Here is a 19668-nt window from a genome sequence, read left to right on the forward strand (position 1 = left end):
CAACCTGGCTGGTACCCCCACACTACAACCTGGCTGGTACCCCACACTACAACCTGGCTGGTACCCCCACACTACAACCTGGCTGGTACCCCCACACTACAACCTCGTTTGGTACCCCCACACTACAACCTGGCTGGTACCCCCACCTCACTACAACCTGGCTGGTACCCCAACACTACAACCTGGCTGGTACCCCCACACTACAACCTGGCTGGTACCCCACACTACAACCTGGCTGGTACCCCCACACTACAACCTGGTTGATACCCCCACACTACAACCTGGCCGGTACCCCCACACTTCAACCTGGCTGGTACCCCACACTACAACCTGGCTGGTACCCCCACACTACAACCTGGCTGGTACCCCCACACCACAACCTGGCTGTACCCCCCACACTACAACCTGGCTGGTACCCCCACACTACAACCTGGCTGGTACCCCACACTACAACCTGGTTGGTTCCCCCACACTACAACCTGGCTGGTACCCCACACTACAACCTGGCTGGTACCCCCACACTACAACCTGGTTGGTTTCCCCACACTACAACCTGGCTGGTAGCCCCCACACTACAACCTGGCTGGTACTACAACCTGGCTGGTACCCCACACACTACAACCTGGCTGGTACCCCCCACACTAAAACCTGGCTGGTAACTACAACCTGGTTGGTACCCCCACACTACAACCTGGCTGGTACCCCAACTACAACCTGGCTGGTACCCCACACTACAACCTGGCTGGTACTACAACCTGGCTGGTACCCCCACGTACTACAACCTGGCTGGTACCCCCACACTACAACCTGGCTGGTACCCCCACACTACAACCTGGCTGGTACCCCACACTACAACCTGGCTGGTTCCCCCACACTACAACCTGGCTGGTACCCCCACACTACAACCTGGCTGGTAGCCCCACACTACAACCTGGCTGGTACCCCACACTACAACCTGGCTGGTACCCCCACACTACAACCTGGCTGGTACCCCACAACCCTGGCTGGTACCCCCACACTACAACCTGGCTGGTACCACACTACAACCGCTGGTCCACTACAACCTGGCTGGTACCCCCACACTACAACCTGGCTGGTACCCCCACACTACAACCTGGCTGGTACTGCAACCTGGCTGGTACCCCCACACTACAACCTGGCTGGTACCCCCACACTACAACCTGGCTGGTACCCCCACACTACAACCTGGCTGGTACCCCCACACTACAACCTGGCTGGTTCCCCCACACTACAACCTGGCTGGTACCCCCACACTACAACCTGGCTGGTACTGCAACCTGGCTGGTTCCCCCACACTACAACCTGGCTGGTCCCACTACAACCTGGCTGGTACCCCACACTACAACCTGGCTGGTACCCCACACTACAACCTGGCTGGTACCCCCCACACTACAACCTGGCTGGTACCCCCACACTACAACCTGGCTGGTACCCCACACTACAACCTGGCTGGTACCCCCACACTACAACCTGGCTGGTACTACAACCTGGCTGGTACCCCCACACTACAACCTGGCTGGTACCCCACACTACAACCTGGCTGGTACCCCCACACTACAACCTGGCTGGTACCACTACAACCTGGCTGGTACCCCCACACTACAACCTGGCTGGTACCCCCACCAACAACCTGGCTGGTACCCCACACTACAACCTGGCTGGTACCCCCACACTACAACCTGGCTGGTACCCCCACACTACAACCTGGCTGGTACCCCACAACCTGGTTGGTACCCCCACACTACAACCTGGTTGGTACCCCCACACTACAACCTGGCTGGTACCCCCCACTACAACCTGGCTGGTACCCCCACACTACAACCTGGCTGGTACCCCCACACTACAACCTGGCTGGTACCCCCACACTACAACCTGGCTGGTACCCCACACTACAACCTGGCTGGTACCCCCACACTACAACCTGGCTGGTACCCCCACACTACAACCTGGCTGGTACCCCCACACTACAACCTGGCTGGTACCCCACACTACAACCTGGCTGGTACCCCAACACTACAACCTGGCTGGTACTGCAACCTGGCTGGTTCCCCCACACTACAACCTGGCTGGTACTACAACCTGGCTGGTACCCCCACACTACAACCTGGCTGGTACCCCACACTACAACCTGGCTGGTACCCCACACTACAACCTGGCTGGTACCCCCACACTACAACCTGGCTGGTACCCCCACACTACAACCTGGTTGGTACTCCCAAAATTACAACCTGGCTGGTACCCCCACACTACAACCTGGCTGGTACCCCCACACTACAACCTGGCTGGTACCCCCACACTACAACCTGGCTGGTACTACAACCTGGCTGGTACCCCCACACTACAACCTGGCTGGTACCCCCACACTACAACCTGGCTGGTACCCCCACACTACAACCTGGCTGGTACCCCCACACTACAACCTGGTTGGTACCCCCACACTACAACCTGGCTGGTACCCCCATCACTACAACCTGGCTGGTACCCCCACACTACAACCTGGCTTGTACCCCACACTACAACCTGGCTGGTACCCCCACACTACAACCTGGCTGGTACCCCACACTACAACCTGGCTGGCCCACACTACAACCTGGTCGGTACCCCACACTACAACCTGGCTGGTACCCCACACTACAACCTGGCTGGTACCCCCACACTACAACCTGGCTGGTACCCCCACACTACAACCTGGCTGGTACCCCCACACTACAACCTGGCTGGTACCCCACACTACAACCTGGCTGGTACCCCCACACTACAACCTGGCTGGTACCCCCACACTACAACCTGGCTGGTACCCCCACACTACAACCTGGCTGGTACCCCCACACTACAACCTGGCTGGTACCCCCACACTACAACCTGGCTGGTACCCCCACACTACAACCTGGCTGGTACCCCCACACTACAACCTGGCTGGTACCCCACACTACAACCTGGCTGGTACCCCCACACTACAACCTGGCTGGTACCCCCACACTACAACCTGGCTGGTACCCCCACACTACAACCTGGCTGGTACCCCACACTACAACCTGGCTGGTACCCCCACACTACAACCTGGCTGGTACCCCACACTACAACCTGGCTGGTACCCCACACTACAACCCGGCTGGTCCCCACACTACAACCTGGCTGGTACTCAAGCTGGTACCCCCACACTACAACCTGGCTGGTACCCCACACTACAACCTGGTACTACAACCTGGCTGGTACCCCCACACTACAACCTGGCTGGTACTGCAACCTGGCTGGTACCCCCACACTACAACCTGGCTGGTACCCACTACAAACCTGGCTGGTACCCCCCACTACAACCTTGCTGGTCCACTGGCCGTACTACAACCTGGCTGGTACCCCACTACAACCTGGCTGGTAATCCCCACACTACAACCTGGCTGGTACCACAACCTGGCTGGTACCCCCACACTACAACCTGGCTGGTACCCCACACACAACCTGGCTGGTACCCCACACTACAACCTGGTTGGTACCCCCACACTACAACCTGGCTGGTACCCCCACACTACAACCTGGTTGGTACCCCCACCTACAACCTGGTTGGTACCCCAACACTACAACCTGGCTGGTACCCCAACACTACAACCTGGCTGGTACCCCCACACTACAACCTGGCTGGTACCCCCACACTACAACCTGGCTGGTACCCCACACACTACAACCTGGCTGGTACCCCCACACTAGTTCCCCACTACAACCTGGCTGGTACCCCACACTACAACCTGGCTGGTACCCCCACACTACAACCTGAGCTGGTACCCCCACACTACAACCTGGCTGGTACCCCCACACTACAACCTGGCTGGTACCCCACACTACAACCTGGCTGGTACCCCACACTACAACCTGGCTGGTACCCCCACACTACAACCTGGCTGGTACCACAACCTGGCTGGTACCCCACACTACAACCTGGGCTGGTCCCACACTACAACCTGGCTGGTACTGCAACCTGGCTGGTACCCCCACACTACAACCTGGCTGGTACCCCCACACTAGTACCTATATGCTTGTTGAAGTCTGGCTTGACTCTGAAGAATTTGCCACATTCTTTGGATGGATACGATTTCTCTCCAGTGTGAAGTCAATGGTGGAGTTTTAGAGAAGAGGCTGATGTGAAGCATTTTCAACATAGAGCACATGTATTTTCTCCCCTGTGTGAGTCATCATATGCCTGACCAGATGTCCCTATATTTTCTCCCCTGTGTGAGTCATCATATGCCTGACCAGATGCCCCTACAATTTCTCCCCTGTGTGAGTTATCACCAGATGTCCCTTGCAGTAGAAGCATTTGTCACATTCTTTGCACTCGTGATATCTGATGTATTTCATATTTAGTTGTGTTAAAGCATTTACTGCAGACATGACACTTGTGTGGATTCTCCTCTGTGTGACTTATCTTGTTTTTCTTTTAAGGCTTGGTTTCCTCAAGCCTTCACTGCGCACAGGACAGCTGAATGTCCTTGTACCTGGGCGAGTAGTCCTCGCCCAGGTTTGTTGAAGTAGTACTTGCATCTAAAGGATTTGCCACATCAGTATATATATATATGTGTAAACCCATCATTGCACACCACAACCACACGTAAACAAAAACAGACAACTGTTTTTTAATCAAAACAAATACTTTATTCAAACAGAAAATGGAAAAGCATTGAGAGGCTCGGACATGCAGGCCTGTGATGTCAGTTAGATAGCTAATTTCACCAAATATTCTTGAATAAATTAAAGTGTCACACACACACACACAAAGGTAAAGACCAAATGATCGAGAGAATCAGCTAATGTTATCTATAGTTGTTCATAGACTTGGCTAACAGACTGTTACAGATGTGTGTGTGTTTGTTTCTGTCATAGACTGGTATAAACAGAGGGCTAACTAACTCTGGACGGTCTGGAGAACTGATTGGAACTGATAACACAACGTGCGTATGCATAATAAAACGATCGCAGCATGCTGACTAAACATTTATGTCAGGTAAATGTCATTCACAGATGTTGTATTTGTTTACAGCGTGTTGAGACGTATGGTTGTGAAAATACTGTGAAGCGGGTTCATATGCATGAAGAGTCGTTCGCGTAACCAGGGGTTTCCTTTAGCAAAATGTAAGGGGGCAGGGCAAAGTGACCCGACGCGTTTTAACTGATCACATCAGACGACATCTGAAAAAATTTACCGGACCCATATGCATTGGCTGCATCAACCCATTTAGTGCATTCACCCACGGTGCTCAGAATGACAGAAATCACATTTAGATTATGGTTATACATCTTAACCAAACATACAACTCCTGTAATGAAGCTGCCAAATACATTTTCAAAAACATTTGTTTAAATGCAATTCGTGAGAGAAAACCATTCTAAACAGTGTACCTGATGCTTGTGGTTCTATATACACACACTACATGACCAAAGTATGTGGACACCTGCTCATCAAATCTCCTTCCAAAAATCATGGCATTAATATGGAGTTGGTCCCCCCTTTGCTGCTATAACAGCCTCCACTCTTCTGGGAAGGCTTTCCAGTAGATATTGGAACATTGCTGCGGGGACTTGCTTCCATTCAGCCACAAGAGCATTAGTGATGCTGGGCGATGAGGCCTGGCTCGCAGTCGGCATTCCAATTCATCCCAAAGGTGTTCGATGGGGTTGAGGTCAGGGCTCTGTGCAGGCCAGTCAAGTTCTTCTACAGCAATCTCGACAAACCATTTCTGTATGGACCTCGCTTTGTGCACAGGGGCCTTGTCATGCTGAAACAGGAAAGGGCCGTCCCCAAACTGTTGCCACAAAGTTGGAAGCACAGAATCGTCAAGAATGTCATTGTATGCTGTAGCGTTAAGATTTCCCTTCAATGGAACTAAGGGGCCTGAACCATGAAAAACAGCCCCAGACCCGTATTAATCCAGCAAATTTTACAATTGGCACTATGCATTCAGGCAGGTAGCGTTCTCCTGGCATCCGCCAAACCCAGATTCATCCATCGGACTGCCAGATGGTGAAGCGTGATTCATCCCTTCAGAGACTGTGCTTCCACTGCTCCAGAGTCCAAAGGCGGCGAGCTTTACACCATTCCAGGCCGACGCTTGGCATTGCACATGGTGATCTTAGGCTTGTGTGTCTTGCTGCTCGGCCATGGAAACCCATTTCATGAAGTTCCCGACGAACAGTTCTTGTGCTGACGTTGCTTCCAGAGGCAGTTTGAAACTCTGTAGTGAGTGTTGCAACCGAGGACAGACGATTTTTACGCCCTTCAGCACTCGGCGGTTCTGTTCTGTGAGCTTGTGTGGCCTACCACTTTGCGGCTGAGCCGTTGTTGCTCCTAGACGTTTCCACTTCACAATAACATCACTTACAGTTGACCGGGACAGCTCTAGCAGTGCAGAAATTTGACAAACTGACTTGTTGGAAAGGTGGCATCCTATGACGGTGCCACGTTGAAAGTCACTGAGCTCTTCAATAAGGCCATTCTACTGCCAATGTTTGTGTATGGAGATTGCATGGCGGTGTGCTCGATTTTAATACACCTGTCATTAACGGGTGTCTGAAATAGCCGAATCCACTAATTTGAAGTGGTGTCCACATACTTTTGTAAAAACACAGTGCATCTCAGATCATCATCTATGTTAGAAATTTAGAAAGAGGATCTAAAGATGCAAAATACGGTTTGCTAATATGACTATTGTTGATATGAAATACCAATAGAATAGGAGAGAAATGGTTTAATGAGGAAGTCTTTATAAAATAATTGCCTCCACGTTTATGGTCGGACTTTGTAAGACATGCCTCATAATATGAAGTAAAACTTTTGGGTGCCTTCAGAGAAAGTATTCACATCCCTCATCTATTTCTACATTTTCTTATGTTTCAAAGTGAGATTAAAATGGATTTTTTTGGTGTCAACGATCTACACAAAATACTCTGTCAAATAAAAATAAAAAACACAAATATATATTGATTAGATAAGTATTCAACCCCCTGAGTCAAAACATGTTAGAATCACCTTTATCAGTGATTACAGCTGTGAGTCTTTCTGGTTAAGTCTAAGAGCTTTGCACACCTGGATTGTACAATGTTTGCACTTATTCTTACAAAAAATAGTTCAAGCTCTGTCAAGTTGTTTGTTGATCATTGCAAAAACAGGCATTTCCAAGTCTTGCCATAGATTTAATGCCAATTTAAATAAAAACTGTAACTCAGCCAGTCAGGAACATCTAATGTTGTCTAGGTAAGCAATTACAGTGTGTATGTTGTAGGTTATTGTCCTGCTGAAAGGTGAATTCATCTCCCAGTGTCTGGTGGAAAGCAGACTGGACCAGGTTTTCCTCTAGGATTTTCCCTGTGCTTAGCTCTACTCTGTCTTTTATTCCCCCCCCTTAAAAAAAAAAGCCACCACTATGCTTGAAAATATGAAGAGTGGTACTCAATAATAAGTTGTATTTGACCCAAATATAACACTTTATATTAAGGACAAAAAGTATTACTTTAGTGCCTTATTGCAAACAGGATGGGATGTTTTGGAATAGTTTTCACTCTGTCAATTAGGTTAGTATTGTGGAGAAACTACAATGTTGTTGACCCATCCTTAGTTATCTACTATCACAGCCATTAAACCTTGTAACCATTTTAAAATCACCATTGGTCTCATGGTGAAATCCTTGAGCGGTTTCTTTCCTCTCCGGCAACTGAGTTTGGAAGGACGCCTATATCTTTGTAGTGACTGGGTGTATTGATACACCATCCAAAGTGTAATTAATAACTTCACCATGCTCCAAGGGATATTCAATGTCTGCTTTTTTTAAATTTTTACCAATAGGTGCCCTTCTTTGAGAACCGTTGGAAAACCTGGTTTTCTGGTTGAATCTGTGCTTGAAATGAGTCATTTAAAAATCAGGTTGAACACTATTACACAGTCAGTCCATGCAACTTGTTAAGCACTTATTTAGGCTTGCCATAACAAAAGGGTTGAAAACTTATTGACTCGACATTTCAGCCTTTCATTTTTAGTTCATTTCTAAAAACATAATTCCACTTTGACATTATGGGGTATTGTGATGTCATTATGGGGTATTGTGATGTCATTATGGGGGTATTGTGATGTCATTATGGGGGTATTGTGATGTCATTATGGGGGTATTGTGTGTAGATCAGTGACACAAAATCAAATTCATTTTAAATTCAGGCTGTTATAACAAAATGTGGAAAAAGTCAAGTGGTGTGAATATTTTCTCACTGTTTGCCAAGTGGTGGGTGAGGCGCTGATAGACTGCTTACCGTTGCATATGCACTCAAATGGGAGGCGCACTTCAATAAGGCATACCAGTTGAGAAATAAAAATAGGTATTTTTTAATTTAATTTATATATATATATATATATATATATATATATTTTTTTTTAAATCGTTACCATCAAAACTGTTAACACGCGATTGTATTTAGAATGGTTGCTCAATAACTGGGCTTGTAAAAGTACGTTTCAGTCCAGCAACGAGCTGAACCAGGCTCTCAGCAGCAGCTCTGTCTGACAGGTGATGTTCAGGTCATAGTCTCTGTATGCTGTGGCGTGTGAAGATAGGACGACTAACGAAAATACAAAACGCGCCAATTTAATTCCACTTAATTATACACATTTACCTACAGGCTGATAAGCATGACCGGGCAAATGGATTTCCATCAACAAAAAAAAAAAAAACGATATTTTGCAAATGGGATTCTTCCGGACAATATGGCTGAGGCAACTTTCTTTTATCGGCTGACCTTTTCTTTGTTAGGGAGTGTGGCAAAAGCCGCCAATTACCAGTTACTAGAAACGCATACACACACACACACACGTTACTGAACATATCCAGCCAGCCTAGATATGTTCACTCAGATCAGCAGAGTGCTGTACTCAATGTGAAGAAGAATAGATAGATAATGAATAGAAGCTGAAACAAGCTGATGAGTTACCTCACAGGTGGTGGTAAAAACAAAGGGAGATCAACTAAAACATTCAAATCTGATTTGACTTGTTAAAAAAGGCTCAAACAAACCAAAACGGTTTGTGGGTGAAAACGTCAGCAGAAAGACGAGCTCTTCTGTAGAGCATAAACATCTCACACACACAATGGATACACCAGCCAACTAAAACACACCGCCACATCCACAAAACATCCACAATGCTAAATCAGAAAAACGTATATTTTCTTCGTATTTTGATTATTTTTTTAAAAATAAAGCTGTTCCTTTATAGAAACCCCAACTTGGAAATGACTCTGTCACCAACAAGCTGCTGGGGTTACCAATGTCACCAACACTGTTGCTGGGCAACTGGGATGCAAACCACATCCTGGCATTCAGAGGCTGAGCGTGTGGCTCCGGGTCAAGGAGATTAAGGTGGGGTACCAATCCCCTATCTAATACACCAGAACCTGGTAACCCATCACCACAGCCTCCCCCCCCCCTACAGGGACTCTCTCTGTGCTGCTCTGGGGTGACAGACAGATGTCAGTTAAACAGACACTCACACAGCCAGAGATAGGTCTTCAGTCAGGCTGCGGTCTTCCTCCTCAGCCCTAACCTATTCCTCTCCCTCTCTCTCTCTCTATTCCATCTCTGCTCTGTTGTTTCTACAGAGCTAAATACTGCTGCTGGCCTTGTGAACACACTGCAGAGGTTATGAAGGGCGCACGGCTGGAATGGAGAAACCAGATAACACACACTCACAGACCTCCTCTCCCGTTCCTCCTGGTCCAACATTCCTGCATCTCTTAAAACTCTCTGCTCCCTCCTCCTTCCCTCTGAGAGAAGTGCTTATTAACACACACCTCACCACAATGAGAGGAGAAAAAGCTCTCAGACAATTCAACTCATTCCACACCTCAAAAAAAAATAACTTTTTTAGTTTTCATTTGAGCTTTTCCACCAAAAAATGAGTTTCTTCTCCTTCTCCAACAGTCTTCTCTTCTGCATTAGCGTATATTCTCCTTCTCCACGCCAAGGTGGTGTGGGAGGTGGCCAGCGGTTCTCAGCAGTTGATTGGTTGTCTGGGTGCTCTGGGCGTGGTCTGTGTGTGACCCGGTTCAGCCCACTTTGGCCCAGGTGAGGAAGGAAGGAATGTCCCTGACCGGCACATTCCTGGTCAGGGCTTTGACCCGCAGGTTACGGTCATCTGTCAGGAGAACCACCTCCCGACGCAACCGCACCGGACCGTCTGGGAGAGAGGAGGGGAGATATGAGAGAGGGAGGGAGGGAAGAGAGAGGGAGAGAGGGAGAAAGAGAGAGAGAGAGGGAGGAGGAGAGAGGGAGAGATGGGAGGGAGGAGGGGGGAGATGAGAGGGAGGAGGGGAGGGGAGAGATGAGAGGGAGGAGGGGAGAGATGAGAGGGGGGAGGGGAGAGATGGGAGGGGAGAGATGGGAGGGGGAGGGGAGAGATGGGAGGGAGGAGTAATGGTAGGATAAATATAGTATAGACAGATTGTGCAACACAGGCATGAGTGTGTTGGTGGAAGGAGACAGCTACCTGTCTGTGCAGGCATCAAGCTTTTAGCCTCATCTTTGCAGTAGTGGAGACAGCAGGACAAGATGACATCATCATTGTTCCCCTGGAGGGAGGGGGGGGGGGAGACAAGTAAATCTAAAGCTGAATTTCAATGACAGTCCGGAATTGAATGAAATAGCATTAGCTTGCAGTCAAAGACTGCTCCAAACTTAATTCACATACAAGAGATGGTAAAATACTTGACAGAGGATCTGGGGCACTTGGACACACGTTTAATATACACGTCAAAACACAGAAACGTCACACACACACACCTGTTGTCCGGAGGTGTCTTCGCTGCGGAAGGCGATAGACTCCATTTGACTTCCTCTGCTGGTCAGCGCTCTGAGACAGGGCTCCCTGGCCTCGAACCCTCGCTCCAGAAACGCCACAGCAACCTTGGCCTTCTCCTGGACCGACTGGGCGTGGGTCGGTCCACCACCACCGGTGTTTCCACGACAACCACTGCCACCACGCCCACTGCCAGAGCCATCGCAGCTCTCCTGCCCCTTTGCCAGACCATCCAACTCTGTTATCACTGGAGGAGGGGAGGGAGAGAAGAGGAGGGGGAGGGAGAGAGGGAGTGAGAGAGAGAGGGAGGGAGGGAGGGAGGGAGAAAAGAGGAAGGAGAGAGAAGAGAGGAGGGGGAGGGAGAGAGGGAGTGAGAGAGAGAGGGAGGGAGGGAGGGAGAAAAGAGGAAGGAGAGAGAAGAGAGGAGGGGGAGGGAGAGAGGGAGTGAGAGAGAGAGAGAGAGAGAGGGAGGGAGGGAGGGAGGGAGAAAAGAGGAAGGAGAGAGAAGAGAGGAGGGGGAGGGAGAGAGGGAGTGAGAGAGAGAGAGGGAGGGAGGGAGGGAGAGAGGGAGAGAGGGAGGGAGGGAGGAGAGAGGGAGGAGAGAGGGAGGAGAGAGGGAGGAGGGAGAAAGGGAGGAGGGAGAAGGGAGGGAGGCGGAAGGAGAGAGAAGAGGGGAGGGAGAGAGAGAAGAGGGGAGGGAGAGAAGAGGGGAGAGAGAGAAGAGGGGAGAGAGAGAAGAGGGGAGGGAGAGAAGAGGGGAGGGAGAGAAGAGGGGAGGGAGAGAAGAGGGGAGGGAGAGAAGAGGGGAGGGAGAGAAGGGGAGGGAGAGAAGAGGGCAAAGACATCTACAGTCAGAACTAAACATTCCTCTAACTCCTAAAACCTGATATTGATGGCTGACTTACTGTCGCTCTGCACAATTCAAAGTCTCTCTCTCGCTCTCTGCTTGGGAAACATATGCTTACATTGTCTATTCCACTTGCTTTGGCAAACAAAAAGGGAAATAAACAGTCAACATTACACTCACAAAAGTTGTATAATAATCTAGACATTTCAAATGTTAGATTATTACCTATGTACAATGTTGTAACAACGTGCAAGTAGTTGAAGTATGAAAGGGAAAATACAAACACATAAATATAGGTTGTATTGGGGACAGACGGACAGAGATGAGCAGGTAACAGAGGCAGGGCCTTACATTTGGCGGAAGCAATCAGCCTAGGCTAGGGTAGTGTCGGCTAGGCTAGGGTAGTGTCGGCTAGGCTAGGGTAGTGTCGGCTAGGCTAGGGTAGTGTCGGCTAGGCTAGGGTAGTGTCGGCTAGGCTAGGGTAGTGTCGGCTAGGCTAGGGTAGTGTCGGCTAGGCTTGGGTAGTGTCGGCTAGGCTAGGGTAGTGTCGGCTAGGCTAGGGTAGTGTCGGCTAGGCTAGGGTAGTGTCGGCTAGGCTAGGGTAGTGTCGGCTAGGCTAGGGTAGTGTCGGCTAGGCTAGGGTAGTGTCGGCTAGGCTAGGGTAGTGTCGGCTAGGCTAGGGTAGGGTAGGGCCTGAACGTGGGAATGGTTAGGGCGCGGGCTTAAATGTCATGCCCGTGTGGGGCTCTACTCCTTCCATCTCTCAGTCTCACCACCAGGATGGGCAGTGCCTTCAGACAGTTTGCATACCAGTTGACTTAGTCCACATTATATGTTGAGTTACAGCCTGAATTAAACATTTATAAAAATGTATAATTATCTCACCCATCTACACACAATATCCCATAATGACAAAAGTGAAAACATGTTTTTAGAAATGTTAGCAAATGTTTTGACAAAATCAATACGGACTAAAGTTGACACACCTACTCATTCAAGGGTTTTTCTTTATTTTTACTATTTCCTACATTGTAGAATAATAGTGAAGACATCAACAACTATGTAATAACACATGGAATCATGTAGTAACCAAAAAAAAAAGTAAAACAAATCTAAATATATTTTATATTTGAGATTCTTCAAAGTAGCCACCCTTTACCTTGATGACAGCTCTTGGCATTCTCTCAACCAGCTTCATGAGGTAGTCACCTGGAATGCATTTGATGTCTAAACTATTATTCTACAATGTAGAAAATAGTAAAAATAAAGAAAAACCCTTGAATGAGTAGGTGTGTCCAAACTTTTGACTGGTACTGGTAGTCCCCCTACACTCTAACCACTAGGCTACCTACCACCCCTACACTCTAACCACTAGGCTACCTGCCCCCCCCTACACTCTAACCACTAGACTACCTACCACCCCTACACTCTAACCACTAGGCTACCTGCCCCCCCCCCTACACTCTAACCACTAGACTACCTGCCTCAATACATGTTAGAATCACCTTTGGCAGTGATTACAGCTGTGAGTCTTTCTGGGTGAGTCTCTAAGAGCTTTACACACCTGGATTGTACAATATTTGCACTTATTCTTTTTAAAATTCTTCAAGCTCTGTTGGTTGTTGATCATTGCTATACAGCCATTTTCAAGTTTTGGCATAGATTTTTAAGTCGATTTAAGTCAAAACTGTAACTAGGCCCCTCAGGAACATTCCATGTTGTCTTGGTTTTGATGTTATTTGACCTTTATTCAACTAGGCAAGTCAGTTAAGAACAAATTATTATTTTCATTGACGGCCTACCGGGGAACAGTGGGTTAACTGCCTTGTTCAGGGGCAGAACGACAGATTTTTACCTTGTCAGCTCGGGGATTCGATCTAACCACTAGGCTACCTGCCGCCCCTACACTCTAACCACTAGGCTACCTGCCGCCTAGTGTATATTTGGCCTTCCGTTTGAGGTTATTGTCCTGATGAAAGGTAAATTCATCTCCCAGTGTCTGTTGGAAAGCAGACTGAACCAGGGTTTCCTCTAGGATTTTGCCTGTGCTTAGCTCTATTCTGTTTATTTTTATCCTTTAAAAACCTCCATAGTCCTTGCCGATGACAAGCATACCCATAACATGATGCAGCCACCACCATGTTTGAAAATATGAAGAGTGGTAATCAGAGTGGTAATCAGTGATGTGTTGTATTTGCCCCAAACATAACACTTTGTATTCAGGACATAAAGTTCATTTCTTTGCCACATTTTTTTTGTAGTATTACTTTAGTGCCTTGTTGCAAACAGGATGCATGTTTTAGAATATGTTTTTATTCTGTACAGACTTCCTTCTTTTCACTCTGTCATTTAGGTTAGTATTGTGGAGTAACTACAATGTTGTTGATCCATCCTCAGTTTTCTCCTATCACAGCCATTAAAATCTGTAACTGTTTTAAAGTCACCATTGGACTCATGGTGAAATCTCTGAGCAGTTTCCTTCCTCTCCAGCAACTGAGTTAGGAAGGACACCTGTATCTTTGTAGTGACTGGGTGTATTGATACACCATCCAAAGTGAAATTAATAACTTCACTATGCTCAAAGGGATATTCAATGTCTGCTTTTTAAAATGTTTACCTATTCAGCAATAGGTGCCCTTGGCATTGAAAAACCTCCCTGGTCTTTGTGGTTGAATCTGTGTTTGAAACTCACTGCTCGACTGAGGGACCTTACAGATAATTATATGTGTTGGGGTAGTCGTTCAAAAATCATGTTAACTATTTTTGGCCACAGTGAGTTTGCAATAATAGTGACTTGTAATTATTATGTGACTTGTTAAACACGTGAACTTATTTAGGCTTGCCATAACAAAGGGGTTGAATACTTATTGACTCTGCTTTTCACTTTGAATTAATTTGTAAACATTTCTACAAACATAATTCCACTGTGACATGATGGGGTATTGTGATGTCATGATGGGGTATTGCGATGTCATGATGGGGTATTGTGATGTCATGATGGGGTATTGTGATGTCATGATGGGGTATTGTGATGTCATGATGGGGTATTGTGATGTCATGATGGGGTATTGCGATGTCATGATGGGGTATTGTGATGTCATGATGGGGTATTGCGATGTCATGATGGGGTATTGCGATGTCATGATGGGGTATTGTGATGTCATGATGGGGTATTGCGATGTCATGATGGGGTATTGTGATGTCATGATGGGGTATTGCGATGTCATGATGGGGTATTGTGATGTCATGATGGGGTATTGTGATGTCATGATGGGGTATTGCGATGTCATGATGGGGTATTGCGATGTCATGATGGGGTATTGCGATGTCATGATGGGGTATTGTGTTTAGGTCAGCGACACAACATCTACATTTAATCAGTTTGAAATTCAGGCTGTAACACGACAAAATGTGGAAAAAGTCAAGGGGTGTGAATACTTTCTGAAGGCGCTGTACGTCCCAGGCTGAAGTGTTTTGGTGAGGTGGTCGATGAATTCACTGTATGTTTGTTAGTGTGTGGTAGTTACCTATGAGGGGCACCACCAGTATGTACGTCCCAGACTGAAGTGTTTTGGTGAGGTGGTCGATGAATTCACTGTATGTTTGTTAGTGTGTGGTAGTTACCTATGAGGGGCACCACCAGTATGTACGTCCCAGACTGCAGCAGTGTCTTGAGGCCGGTGAGGTGGTCGATGAAACCGTTGGTGTCGGGGACCAGGAAGAGAGGCCGCACCTCTAACTCCAACTGACCACACGTCTGTAACACCGCCTGGTACAGAGGGAACACAGACAGACAGACAGACAGACAAATCAAATTTTATTTGTCACATGCGCCGAATACAGCCGAATTCACAGTGAAATACTTACTTACGAGCCCCTAACCAACAATGCAGTTGAAAAAATACAGATAAGAATAAGAAATTAAAGTAACAAGTAATTAAAGAGCAGCAGTGAAATAACAATGTGGAGGCTATATACAGGGGGTACCGGTACAGAGTCAATGTGGAGGCTATATACAGAGGGTACCGGTACAGAGTCAACGTGGAGGCTATATACAGGGGGTACCGGTACAGAGTTAATGTGGAGGCTATATACAGGGTATTACGGTATAGAGTCAATGTGGAGGCTATATACAGGGTGTTACGGTATAGAGTCAATGTGGAGGCTATATACAGGGGGTACCGGTATAGAGTCAATGTGGAGGCTATATACAGGGGGTACCGGTACAGAGTCAATGTGGAGGCTATATACAGGGGGTACCGGTACAGAGTCAATGTGGAGGCTATATACAGGAGGTACCGGTACAGAGTCAATGTGGAGGCTAAATACAGGGGGTACCGGTACAGAGTCAATGTGGAGGCTATATACAGGGGGTACCGGTACAGAGTCAATGTGGAGGCTATATACAGGGGGTACCAGTACAGAGTCAATGTGGAGGCTATATACAGGGGGTACCGGTACAGAGTCAATGTGGAGGCTATATACAGGGGGTACCGGTACAGAGTCAATGTGGAGGCTATATACAGGGGGTACCGGTACAGAGTCAATGTGGAGGCTATATACAGGGTGTTACGGTACAGAGTCAATGTGGAGGCTATATACAGGGTGTTACGGTACAGAGTCAATGTGGAGGCTATATACAGGGTGTTACGGTACAGAGTCAATGTGGAGGCTATATACAGGGTGTTACGGTACAGAGTCAATGTGGAGGCTATATACAGGGGGTACCGGTACAGAGTCAATGTGGAGGCTATATACAGGGGGTACCGGTACAGAGTCAATGTGGAGGCTATATACAGGGGGTACCGGTACAGAGTCAATGTGAAGGCTATATACAGGGGGTACCGGTACAGAGTCAATGTGGAGGCTATATACAGGGGGTACCGGTACAGAGTCAATGTGGAGGCTATATACAGGGGGTACCGGTACAGAGTCAATGTGGAGGCTATATACAGGGGGTACCGGTACAGAGTCAATGTGGAGGCTATATACAGGGGGTACCGGTACAGAGTCAATGTGGAGGCTATATACAGGGGGTACCGGTACAGAGTCAATGTGGAGGCTATATACAGGGGGTACCGGTACAGAGTCAATGTGGAGGCTATATACAGGGGGTACCTGTACAGAGTCAATGTGTGGGGGCACCAGTTAGTTGAGGTAATATGTACATGTAGGTAAAGTTATTAAAGTGACTATGCATAGATAATAACGGAGAGTGGCAGGGGTGTAAACGAGGGGGTGGGTGGGGGCAATGCAAATATTCTGGGTAGCCATTTGACTAGGTGTTCAGGAGTCTTATGGCTTGGGGGTAGAAGCTGTTTAGAAGCCTCTTGGTCCTAGACTTGGTCGCTCCGGTACCGCTTACCGTGCGGTAGCGGAGAGAACAGTCTATGACTAGGGTGGCTGGAGTCTTTGACAATTTTTAGGGCCTTCCTCTAACACCGCCTGGTATAGAGGTCCTGGATGGCAGGAAGCTTGGCCGCAGTGATGTACTGGGCCGTACTCACTACCCTCTGTAGCGCCTTACGGTCAGATGCCGAGCAGTTTCCATACCAGGCGGTGATGCAACCAGTCAGGATGCTCTCGATGGTGCAGCTGTAAAACCTTTTGAGGATCTGAGGACCCATGCCAAATATTTTCAGTCTCCTGAAGGGGAATAGGTTTTGTCGTGCCCTCTTCACGACTGTCTTGGTGTGCTTGGACCATGGTAGTTCGTTGGTGATGTGGACACCAAGGAACTTGAAGCTCTCAACCTGCTCCATTACAGCCCCGTCGATGAGAATGGGGGCGCGCTGGGTCCTCTTTCTCCTGTAGTCCACAATCATCTCCTTGGTCAACATATAGTATACTAGGGACCGGCCGATACCAGTATAACGATAGTTGTTAGGATCGTGGCAAGGAAACAAAACAGGAAGTGGATTTAACTTCCAACAGCCCTTATGTTGTAAACAAACGTTGTCATCCAGTCACAGTGATTTATTTTCCAGGCTGCAGAACACAATGTGTTACATACAGCAGGTTTTAAAACATCAAAGAGTTGGTCTGCTCTGTGTTTTCATTTCCTGCCATGGAAAACACATTACGATACTGGTATCGGCCCAGCGCTATGGTACACACACACACACACACACACTAACACACACACACTAACACACACACACACACACACACACACACACACACACACACACACACACACACACACACACACATAGTGTAGTGTATATAGTGTAGTGTATATAGTGTAGTGTGTGTATATAGTATAGTGTGTGTAGTGTGTGTGTATAGTGTGTGTATATAGTGTGTGTATATAGTATAGTGTGTGTAGTGTGTGTATATAGTGTGTGTATAGTGTGTGTGTATATAGTAGTTTGTGTATAGTGTGTGTGTATATAGTGTGTGTATATAGTGTAGTGTGTATAGTGTGTGTATATAGTATAGTGTGTGTAGTGTAGTGTATATAGTGTGTGTATATAGTGTGTGTATATTATAGTGTGTATATAGTAGTGTATATAGTGTAGTGTGTGTATATAGTGTGTGTATATAGTGTAGTGTATATAGTGTAGTGTATATAGTGTAGTGTGTATAGTGTAGTGTGTATAGTGTAGTGTGTAAAGTGTGTGTATATAGTGTGTGTATATAGTGTAGTGTGTATAGTGTGTGTAGTGTATATAGTGTGTGTATATAGTGTGTGTATAGTATAGTGTGTATATAGTATACTGTGTGTATATAGTGTAGTGTGTGTGTATAGTGTGTGTATATAGTGTAGTGTATATAGTGTAGTGTGTATAGTGTGTGTATATAGTGTAGTGTGTATAGTGTGTGTATATAGTGTAGTGTGTATAGTGTGTGTATATAGTGTAGTGTGTATAGTGTGTGTATATAGTGTAGTGTGTGTATATAGTATAGTATAGTGTGTGTATATAGTATAGTGTGTGTATATAGTATAGTGTGTGTATAGTGTAGTGTGTGTATATAGTGTGTATATAGTGTAGTGTGTGTTACCTGTATATAGTGTATATAGTGTAGTGTGTGTATGTATAGTGTGTGTATATAGTGTGTGTAGTGTGTGTATATAGTATAGTGTGTGTAGTGTGTGTATATAGTATAGTGTGTGTATATAGTATAGTGTGTGTATATAGTATAGTGTGTGTATATAGTATAGTGTGTGTATAGTGTAGTGTGTGTATATAGTATAGTGTGTGTATAGTGTAGTGTGTGTATATAGTGTGTATATAGTGTAGTGTGTGTTACCTGTATATAGTGTATATAGTGTAGTGTGTGTATATAGTATAGTGTGTGTAGTGTGTGTATATAGTATAGTGTGTGTATATAGTATAGTGTGTGTAGTGTGTATATAGTGTGTGTATATAGTGTAGTGTATATAGTATAGTGTGTATGTAGTGTAGTGTGTGTATATAGTGTGTATATAGTGTAGTGTGTGTTACCTGTATATAGTGTATATAGTGTAGTGTGTGTATATAGTATAGTGTGTGTATAGTGTAGTGTGTGTATATAGTGTGTGTATAGTGTAGTGTGTGTTACCTGTATATAGTGTATATAGTATAGTGTGTGTATATAGTGTGTGTATAGTGTAGTGTGTGTTACCTGTATATAGTGTATATAGTATAGTGTGTGTATATAGTGTGTGTATAGTATAGTGTGTGTATATAGTACAGTGTGTATATAGTATAGTGTGTGTATATAGTATAGTGTGTATAGTGTAGTGTGTGTTACCTGTATATAGTGTATATAGTATAGTGTGTGTATATAGTACAGTGTGTGTATATAGTATAGTGTGTGTATATAGTGTGTGTATAGTGTGTGTATATACTATAGTGTGTATAGTGTGTGTATATAGTGTAGTGTGTATAGTGTGTGTGTATATAGTATAGTGTGTATATATAGTGTAGTGTGTATAGTGTGTGTGTATATAGTGTAGTGTGTATAGTGTGTGTGTATATAGTATAGTGTG

General features: G+C 46.5%; 1 protein-coding gene across 2 annotated transcripts in view; it reads right to left on the minus strand.

Annotated features, from left to right (window-relative positions):
* Positions 1–7839: 7839 nt before the first annotated feature.
* The window catches only part of smg6 (SMG6 nonsense mediated mRNA decay factor), a 57907-nt gene continuing 46078 nt past the window's right edge, over positions 7840–19668 (minus strand). For both annotated transcript variants that reach the window (XM_045717430.1, XM_045717431.1), the window contains exons 16-19: positions 15318–15462; positions 10831–11093; positions 10538–10619; positions 7840–10228 (exon numbers count right to left, since the gene is read on the minus strand). In XM_045717430.1, the coding sequence (XP_045573386.1) occupies positions 10098–10228; positions 10538–10619; positions 10831–11093; positions 15318–15462 (621 nt within the window). In that variant the 3' untranslated portion in view covers positions 7840–10097. The remainder of the gene's footprint in view (positions 10229–10537; positions 10620–10830; positions 11094–15317; positions 15463–19668) is intronic.

Source organism: Salmo salar, chromosome ssa04 (assembly GCF_905237065.1).
Source record: "Salmo salar chromosome ssa04, Ssal_v3.1, whole genome shotgun sequence".
NCBI classification, from domain to species: Eukaryota; Metazoa; Chordata; class Actinopteri; order Salmoniformes; family Salmonidae; genus Salmo; species Salmo salar.